The 10,091-nt window shown below is 35.6% G+C and overlaps 1 protein-coding gene across 4 annotated transcripts; it reads left to right on the top strand.

Moving 5' to 3' along the window:
• The first annotated feature begins 800 nt into the window (after window positions 1–800).
• LOC109034429 (ras-related protein Rab-7L1) lies at window positions 801–9,960 on the top strand. 4 transcript variants are annotated; one of them, XM_019047562.2, is made up of 7 exons: window positions 805–1,092; window positions 2,411–2,632; window positions 3,248–3,448; window positions 4,996–5,177; window positions 6,060–6,181; window positions 6,775–6,896; window positions 8,030–9,960. In XM_019047562.2, the coding sequence occupies exons 2-6, from the start codon at window positions 2,449–2,451 to the stop codon at window positions 6,893–6,895; spliced, it is 810 nt and encodes a 269-aa protein (XP_018903107.1). In that variant the 5' UTR covers window positions 805–1,092; window positions 2,411–2,448; the 3' UTR covers window position 6,896; window positions 8,030–9,960. The 4 variants fall into 4 exon arrangements, 3 of the variants coding, with proteins under 3 accessions (XP_072159683.1, XP_018903107.1, XP_018903114.1); XM_019047569.2 differs by lacking the exon at window positions 805–1,092 and adding an exon at window positions 1,257–1,635; XR_011900411.1 differs by lacking the exon at window positions 6,060–6,181 and having other exon boundaries at window positions 802–1,092.
• The last annotated feature ends 131 nt before the right edge of the window (window positions 9,961–10,091 follow it).

Genomic DNA, 10,091 nt, shown 5'->3' with positions numbered 1-10,091 from the left:
TCCAAAAATATGTGAATTGATGTGTGTTGATAAATGTACTAACTTCCAGTTAACTTACATAACAGACTCCATGACATAAAACGATGTATAACAAACATTATTTTACCGAGTGAAAACTGTTTTCAGTCACATTTTCACTGATAAGTACAAGTGACTGAGTGATAAGGTGATAACGAATAAAACAAATCAAGTAAACATAACCTAAAATCAGTGGACTCAGCCAATCAGAGACTGAGAAGACGAGAAACAAATCAAGATTTCTGGGCGCGGGCAGTTCGACTGATAAGTTCGCTCAGCTGCTCGGCTAGTCATTAAAGTCGGGCCCTGTTGCACGTAGCTACAACTGGCACATTTTTTGAAAATCCAAACAAGACGGACAAGACCACATTGCAAGAATGTCAACGTAAATTAAAAGTATTTGTAAAGAAAATGTGGTTTACAACCGGAGCTCCTCACTCTCTTCTCAAGGTCAAGGCTGAAATTTCAGCATTACTAATCCACTCATTGATATCTAGATATTTAATGGAGTAAATGACCAATATTACAGTAATGTGGGTGGTTTTTAATTAAAACAGTGTGACATATGAAGCTAATTTACGCAAACCCTCCTGGTATCCCCCCTGTTCCTGATTGTCCTGTGCCGTCAATTTGAATTTCAACCTCTTCAGCGGGAAAAGACCGAGTGCATTATTACAGCGATCTGATTGGTTACTTGGGTAGATTGCAGCTAGAGAATGGTTACGATTGGCCAACGGACATCAGTGCAAGAAGAGGGGAGAGAGGAATGGGTGTTGTGATTATATAACGCAAATCCACGCTTATCACATGTAATGTGGATCAGAATCCGTAGTTGCATTCCGTTCGATTTATTATTCTGCGATAAAGCACCTAAAAATACTCGAAACTCTACAGATATCTACGCAAGTTGAGTGTTCCTTCAAATCAGTTCATGTCATAATCCACCAATCTACGAAACTTCTTTACTTTGTTTGATTCGGGAAGGTTAGACCGGACCGACCGTACGCCACTTTCTTCCCTTTGTGATTTAATATTATAAAGCGATGAAGTTCTCTCATAATTTACATGCATTTCGTAAGTTTTACCTTTTTCGTCACTTTGTTTCATCTTTTGATCGAATTTGCATAGCGTGAACTTCTATGCAGGTTCAGGGTTTCCTGCCTCCCCAATGCATATGTAACTGAAACATGCTGATGTTTTGATTACATAACAACCGTGATTAACTTATGTAACTGAAATTTACAATTTTATTTACCACACTTAGTTATTGCTCTCATTTTGTGTGACAGTGAAAACCTGTTCTTGTATTCCCTCAGTGCTCAATGAATCATACAGTATCACTTTGAAACATAACGCTCACTTTTAGCGACTGACCACAGCAGGGCATCAGTCACTTTCATTGATTTTAATGAGGAGTTCGCTGAGATATAAACAGTCCCCAGAACTTCATTTATAATCCAATTGAATTTATCACTAAAGATCAGCCTTTTGATTGTGTGGAGCAAGTGATTTTTGAAGTTTTAAGTAATTCCATTATTCCTTGTCTTTGTTTTAATTTTTGACCAAGTCTTTGTTATAACAAAGATTGATTTCAAGGTTCTATCTGCCGAATATCAGGTAGCTCATTTGACTTGATTTCATTGTCTGTTTTATCTAAATGTATGCTTTTACAATAGTTCATCCTAGTTTCTCAGTTAAAAGTCTTTCCCTTGTTTCTAAGGAGCTTTGCTGAAGAGGTGTCCCTCATATTCTCCATTAATGATAACTTACTCTCGCCGATGGTCCAAATTTTGCATGTTTTAACTTCAGAATTTGCAACGATCCCCATGAAATTCCTCAGAACAAAATCCTGTGAGCTTAATCAAAGCATGGTGTCTGCAGGGGCCAACTGGCTCCCTGAAAAGGCGTGGATGAAATATCCCCCGTTTGTTCATCAGCCTGTCTTCGGTTGCTGTAACACAACCTGAAAGAGGTTTTCAACCTACCAAAATTTTCTTCCTCATTCTTTTCTGTGTTTTATGAAAATTTTTAGTCTCTGAGTTGGATGGTGTTCAAAACATGCCATTTTGATGTCTAAAGTGCAAAATCGCATTCAAAATTTCCATTCCAGTTTTGCTTTTTTGAAGAGAAAGAAATCAACTTTAAGGCATTAAATTTAAAAAGAATATTCTGCTAAGAGAGAGGACGAATCTAAGAAGATTCAAGAAATTATGTTGATGAGTGTTCCAAAGAAAAAATAAGGTATGACAGAAAGTCTGCTTCGCTGCAAATAGACTTAAATAGTTTTGCGCTTTGGCCATCGATTTATCTAACAATGCAAAAATTGAAAGTTGCCCTCGTTTCATTTACCTGCAAACTTTCAAAATAACGAGACTATGTCTTTCTTTTCCAGTTGTGTGTCATCAAAGCTGTAGCTCTTGATGATCTGGTATGTCTGATAACAAAAGACGTAGTCTTGTATTCTGGCCGAGAGTAGATCATAGTGATAGTTCTAGTGATACAGAGTGGGAAGACGCCCCTCTTCAGCAATTATCAGACAAAGGAGACAGCACGCCGTTGGGTGAAGGAAGTGATCCAGAAAGTGATGCGCAGTTTCGTCTAATGGCCGAACGAAGTAAGTATAAAGATGAGATAAATTCTTTGAAAGTCGAATTGATCGTAAACTGAGAAAAACCTGTGTCTCGAATGTTCCGCGAACCCTGCTCGTGTGTACGAGGCCTTTGAAAGGTGACTGGTTATCGTTGTTGCTAAAAATGTCAGTTGATTTTTTGGTGCCCTTCCAAAAACACCCTCTAAATTGTATGTAAATATTCATGCCTTGTTCTCTTAAAACTACAGAATATGAGCCGAAATTTTCATATACCTTAAGAGATCTGGAAGGCCCCAAAGACATGTTTTAAAAATGGGAAGGTTATGTGAAGAAGGCTTCAAAGCAAGCAGGTTGGCTGGCAAGAAAATTGTGTATTTTTTGCAGAATTGCAGCATGCAATTTTTGCCTAAGAGCGAAAAAAAGGGTACCAGTGCTGTGAAAACTTTAGGTAGGAAAAAGGGTTTTCAAGATGAGGAAGCTGATACATTTTTAAACCTTTGCTAGAGTGAAGAAGTTCTACAATCCTAATAACATTGCAATACCAAAAGTTTTTCATAATCAAAAGAAGGTCATTCAAACATTAAATCTATGATTTAACTTCTATTTTTTTTAACTACAAACACTTACTTTTTTTTGCAGAGACAGTAATCGTACCTGAAAAACTTTACAAAGTAATTATCATCGGTGATCCAACCGTGGGAAAAACTTCTTATGTTCAAAGATATGTACAAAACTCTTTCAAGAAAGACTACAAAGGCACTGTTGGAGTCGATTTTGCTTTGAAAGTTCTCCAATGGTCAGATCATCAAACCTTGAAACTTCAACTATGGGATATTGCAGGTACCAACCTTTTATTTCTCGACATGTTTCGCTGTTGCCTCTCAAAATGTTCCCCCTTTGTCTCACCAGTCTTACATTCAATGGGCAACTTTAAAAAAAATCACATTAAAATGGGCAGCACCTGTCGAAAAGGAATAAAGTGACATTATCATAAAAACTGAATCAAGGATAGCCTAACAGGCTTTGACAAGAGAGTCTGTGATTTTACCAACAAACATTAAAATTCAGTATGAAACTGAAATTCTTGTCACAGAGAGAAAAAGCTCATTCAAGCTCAATTTTTACTCATAGAGGAATGCTTTGAGCTATTTCAAAAATGTATTTCTAGTCACATACTGCAAATCTAGTGTTCACAGACTATATTCAGTGTTCAATAATTTGACCAGTAGTTATTTTTCATATTGAGCTTAATGGTGGGATGAAAGTTAAAATCAGTTTTCCTCAGTCTGCAAATCCATGTTCCGTGGTCATTTTGGTCATTAAACCCTTCTCAAATCATGATCTTTAAAATCTGGAAAGACCAGGAAACATCAAGATTCATCAGGGAATGGAATTTTCTCATGATAAGTATAAAATTCATCTGAAAATTCGGTTATTTTAGCATGAATTTCCTCTCTTACCACTCTGAGACCACTCTGTCTACAAATTAGACGGTCATTGAAATGTCAGTGTGATATATTTAGCTGCAAGATGAGAAATTCATTATTTTTTTCTGAACTCAGGGGGAAAATCTAGTTTTACTAGAAAGTCCAGTGAAAGTCTCGGAAGCTCAGGTCTGGAAAATCAAGGAAATCGGGGAAAAAATAAATAAATAATAATAGAAATAATAGAATAAATAAATAATAGAAAAGAAATTTGCTCTGTTTCTTCTAAATTAAATTTTGTAAATTAACAGTCAATCTTCACATTTCTGACTGTCCCTGGGGGTAAGAGATGTTAGCGTGCAATATTTTCAGTGGAGCAAATTTTGGTGAGTTGGAAGAAGTATTGAATTTTGAGTTTTCAAGAGAAAAATTTAGTGTTTCTGAAGAATAAATTTTGAGCGGTTCGGATCAACTTTATGTCAACAGAGGCTGACCGTAGCACTTGTATTCAATCGTGTAATTTTTTACCAAAACAGGGCAGATTAGAAGTTAAAATTATGGTCATATAGATATGCTATGATCATATAGATAAATAAGTCTTTTAGAAGTCTAGGTTGATTGATCTTATGCAACATCTATCAAGCAGCAACAGTGCTCACAGAATTATCAATGAGCGTTGAATACTACCTAATGTTTCTTGTAGCTGACTGAGTAAAATTGGCTCAACTATCAAGAAGAAGTCTAAAATAATTCAGAAATAGGTCTATAATTTTTCCTGGGAATTTTGTTTAGACGGTAAACACCTCGTCTTAGGAGCACATGTGAATAAATATTGGCTCCTTAATAAACACTGCTAAGTTTCTGAAAATAAGATTTGCACCAAGTATACTAACTATTACTGAAAAATAACTATATCTAGTAGAAGGTAGATCGCTGTAGCTTGATATTTTGTCTGATTTACAGGGCAGGAGAGGTTTACGCAGATGACTCGAGTGTACTACAAGGATGCTCATGGCTGTGTTATTATGTTCGATCTTACCAACAAAAACTCTTTTATCAATACTTTGAAGTGGAAAAACGATGTAGATGAAAAATGTCAACTTTCGAATGGGAATCCAATTCCTTGCATGCTTCTGGCCAATAAAGTAAGGAAAGTACCTAAATTTGACTTTTTTAATAAAAAATGGATACATTTTATTTTAATTCACTCACATTTTTAATTAAACTTGTACCTTACGTGTATGACACCCACTTTTATAGCGCAGCTTTCTGCTCTACAACAATCTATTGCAGGGTCGCCGGCAGTCTGGAAAATTGGGAAAGTAAGGAAATTTGCGTCAACCGGAAAAAGTCAGGGAATTCAATGGAAAGGCCAGGGAGCGTTTTCCGAGGAGCGTTTAGTATAAGTGAGTGTGATTTAAAGAGGGAAAAAAAATCAAAGTGGAAGTATTATTCAACAAAAATCTTGGAGTCAGGAAAAGCAAAAATAGTCAGGGAATTTAAAGATGAAGGAATTAAGGCAACTCTGCTATCGCTGTTGCTCATTATTATTTCACAGATTGCCGGGCAATGACACTTTCTGATCTCCCTTTCCATTTCTTGTCGCCAACCTTTTTTGGGACGTCCATGCCGTTTCTTCCGAGGAGGAATCCAATTGAAAACCTAGTTGAGTCACTGATTGTGTGCCACCCTACACACATGTTCGTACCAATCCAACCTCTTACCTTATACACTGCTTAAATCATCACAAATTGAAAATTAAAGAATGATAAATTGATGGCTGAAGTAGGAAAACATGCACCTTGGTTTGTGATATTGCATCAAAGTATTTTAAGAATTGAAACATCCTATGAGAGCCCAAGTGTCGAAAACTCATCAGCGAGGAGAGTCATAGAAAAAGAGAGGAACCAAGACTCAGCAATTTAAGGTGCTTAGGCTCTTTCATAAACTAATGGTTCCACTAAGGCCTTGATCTGACACAATGATGAAGATTTTCCTTAATGTTCCTCTGTCCTTGTTTTTCTTAGTGCGATTTACCTCATCGTCAGGTGGAACAAATGGAAATTGAGACGTTTTACAAAGAGCACAATTTTATCGGTTGGACTGAAGTATCTGCGAAAGAAGGCCTCATGGTTGAAGACTCTATGAAGTAAGACCTTTTGACATGATTTTGTACTTTGGTTCCATTGCTCAAAAACTTTAATTACTTGAAAAAAATGAAGAATTTTTTGTGGCGCTTAACTGATTTTCAGGTTTAAGAACTGAATGAGAGGTGCTCTCTGTTATTAGCATTCGCCTGGATTAGAATCAATGAAAGTAAATGAGGGGGAGGGACAATGGAATTTTTTTGTTACTCCAGCACTGACTTTCACGTAGAAGTTGGTCCTAAAACATGCATTAGCCTTATACCTTATAATAATTTAAACACAAAGGTTAGTTAGTCACTGCGAAAACTTCATGCTCAGTATATCGCATCTTCCCTGCCATACCTTTTCATATGTCAAGAAGAACATATCAGTCGCGCTGATGATGCTCCATGGGCAGGAGCAAAACGCCTCCGCAATAATAATTAATTGATGTATAAGTGAGTACTTTTTTAAAATTGTTGATCATTTCTTGTGCAGCCTCCAAATGCGGAAAAGTTTTTCGTTTTATTTTCGTCTATAGCTTTGTCTGTCAATTTCAATAATCAGCTCTCAGATTTATTTTTCTTCTCATGCCAAAAATCATTAATTTTATCAGGTTTATGGTGGATATGATGATGAAGCAGGAAAGAAACGATGGAGCAATTGCAAACGATGAGGATACAGTAACACTGCGAGGCCCCGTTGCTCAGCCTGAAAAACCGTTCTGCTCCTGTTGAGGTCAGTGTCTGATGTTGTAACAAATCGTGTCCAAAAAAAAATCACTCATGCAAAATGAAACTAAGTTCACCATTGCTGAAGTCTCATTGGAGTGTAAAATTGAAAAATATTGACGTTAAATGAGGTCTGTGAAGATCAAAAACTGATTTAGGAGTTGCTGATCCAAGCAAAAGCATTTCTTGTGGTATGTCTCGATGGCCAATGTCAGGAACCAGCATCTTCATAGTGATTAATAAAGTTTAAACAATTCATAGTGATGTTCCAAAATCTTCGCACCGAGTTTATATTTTGAAGAGAGACAAACCAAGTTAATAGATTGAAATTTAGATAGAAAATTCTGCAAGCAGGGAAGAAAAACCAAGGTTTTCAAAAAATTACATTGACTAGTTTTTTAAAGAAAAAAAGTATGACAGGAAGTCTGCAAGTCTGTCAATGCAGATTTTTGGTTTCTCGTTTTAGCCATCGATATGGAACGTTCCTAACAATTTCCAGTTTTGGTCTTTCTGAAGAAGGACATGATAGTGCTTTTGCTGAGATTGCAACAACTTACTCAATGTATCACAAGAAAATGAAGAAAAAGCAAGCAAAGAAAGAAAATAAGGCCATAAATTTCCATCTCCATACAGCAGTTTTTACTAGCCTTGCACCATCCAGAGGACTGTGCAGGCATTTCATTTGCCCTGAACTGTTCAGTTCAAAATGGTTCAGGCCATTTCACCAAATTTTGTATTCTGTTCGTGAACCACGAAACAAAAGTGATAATTATGTCAAACAAATTTACCTGAAAAATTATATAGAGTAAAGGCGAACTGTCATATGTGAATTGCAGTGTTCCAAAATCTGAAAATCTATTTAAAGGTTTTGGAAGGAAACCAAACAACACCTCCACTCGCAAATGTTCGCAATTTTACTTGCCTACGTGAAAGTTATTCCCACAAAATTTGGAGTGAAAGTGTTCGATGGTTCCCTTCCAACAAATTAAAATAGGAGATGAGATTGTGCAACACCACAATGTAGGTATGACTTTTTTGTTGAACTGTATCTAACTGATGTTGAGGAAATCAGCTGATAGGAGCCAAGTACAGAATTCACCCGTTGTTAACTTACATTGTATTCCTTCTCTCTTGTTTCAGGAAAAATTTTCACAAATTACTGGGGAAACTGGAAATGTCTTCTATGTCTTCCTATTTTGGATTTGGAAAAAGAATCTCATTTGATTTACATCACACGTGCCTCGGTTATTTATCTTTGAGGAATTTACAATCCCATGGGTTACGCAAATCTCATTCTGTTTGTCTCTACTTTTGCAATCTGAAGGCCCAATTCACACGGTTCAACTTTTCATTAAACTTTTCTTCTGCTTTGGCCGAATGAAAAGTTGGATCGTGTGTTACAGACACGAGAACGCTACAACTGGATGAAAAGTTGATAGGAAAGTTGAAACGAAATCTTACGACCGACATTAGCAAGAGCTGTATTTTCGTGAACTGCAAGCTGACGAATTCAGTTTGACAATATCACACAGCAATGGATCAGCATTCAATCAAATTTTGTCGTATACAACTTTCTATCCAGCTTTTCATACACTTTTGTTGGATAAAAAGTTGAACTGTGTGAATTGAGCTTTAGCCTTCAAAGTATAGCAATTCACCAAAAGTTTTTTGAGCATTTATTTCTAAATCACTCACATTCCTCATCGAGACTTTCCTATATATATTCACCTGCCATTTTACATGAAAGTACCTTCAATCAAAGACTGTTTAACTTGAATAATGTCTCAATTATTTTTTATTCCAATGTTGAAATTTAGAAAAATTACTTCATTTTGTTTTTTCACGTACTTACAAGCAAAAGAAGAAAATGAGACTTTAATGTATCTGTCAGAATTTGCAAAAGGCTGGTTCTTTGTCGTATTAAAAATCTGATGTATGTTTTAGATCTGGATCTTGCTTTAATGATTCTCTATTTTTAGTGTACTGCCAATAGTATCAACTTGGATGGACAGTGTCACTAAGAAAGTGATTTCTTGTCAAAGTCAAGTAAGGATTACCATTTCCAACTTTTTTTTATCTAATGGATAAGCTTTTTTTCTTCTAGTAACCACAGAAAAAAAAAAAATTCTGAGTATGTATGTCATGGAGAGCTACTAAAATTGAACCTGTTGCTTTGATCAATCAAATCTAATCAAAATTAAAATTTATATGAATTTATATAACTAAATATTCAAATGCCATTCTATTTTTTTTGTCTTCAGCGTTCCATTTTTTAGCTCTTCAAAATGTGTGTTCACAATTTAATTATGCCTTAAGTGTCAAATGCTTAGTGCCAATTAATGATCATTGTAAACTATCCAATCATCGTAGCATTATTTAATTTTGAAATTATATTACCTGTTAACCGTTACTCTACCACGCAGATGTTGTTGAATGTTTATTGTTAGTAATTTATCTCTCAAAGGTCCTTATGAAGCTGCTAGACAGTCCAATAGGAGGGGATCATGCTTTTGTATTATCTTAGATTTGACTGCATTGGTTCTGAATATTGATGCTGATAAAAACAGTTAGTTATTTCCTGCGCTTGGACCTTCTTGCAAACCTTCAAAGGGCTTCCAAGGAAAGACTGCTAACCTTTTGCTGTATTTCCTTTCACTCTAAGCTGCCAAAAGTTCCTTATTTTGGTACTCATCGAACATAATATGTTTAGTGTATTTTCTATATTGGAAGCGATCGACGATTAAGTACTATAAAGCTCGTAAAACAATTTTAGCCTCTGATTTTCTTATTCCCCTGAAAAGTAAATAGTTCTTTTGCTCTGATCATGCGTACAAAAATTGGAATTAAATTCTTAAATCTCAAGGATTATTTGTTGTATTGGATTTATTAGCCATATTTATTAGCAAGAGGCTTAGTGATGAGGGAACCAGGAAGTTTTTGAAAAAGTAATGTGTAAAATTTGTTGCCATTAAGTATTCTAATATCTATTTGAGGTAAATTTAGCCTTGTTTATTCTAGTTCTTTTTTTTATACAATTAATGTTGACAATAAAGTCGATTTCTAATCATTAAGTCTTTTTTCTATCATTTCCATTCAAATTGTTGCAAGGGCTCTGGTATCCGGCACTATCACCAATATGTTGATTAATAGCTTAAACATGAACTTAGAGAGAAAATCCCTCCAAAAAAAATGTAACTATACA

This window comes from Bemisia tabaci, chromosome 8 (genome assembly GCF_918797505.1).
Source record: "Bemisia tabaci chromosome 8, PGI_BMITA_v3".
NCBI lineage: Eukaryota > Metazoa > Arthropoda > Insecta > Hemiptera > Aleyrodidae > Bemisia > Bemisia tabaci.
This window is presented reverse-complemented; position numbering and strand designations above follow the sequence as displayed.

What these genes read in the sequence shown, in the direction of transcription:
- LOC109034429 (XM_019047562.2), top strand. Translation starts at nt 2,449, where the DNA reads ATGTCTGATAACAAAAGACGTAGTCTTGTATTCTGGCCGAGAGTAGAT. An exon ending in TCAACTATGGGATATTGCAG is followed by an intron (nt 3,449 to 4,995) that starts GTACCAACCTTT and finishes TCTGATTTACAG; the next exon opens with GGCAGGAGAGGTTTACGCAG. An exon ending in ATGGTTGAAGACTCTATGAA is followed by an intron (nt 6,182 to 6,774) that starts GTAAGACCTTTT and finishes TAATTTTATCAG; the next exon opens with GTTTATGGTGGATATGATGA.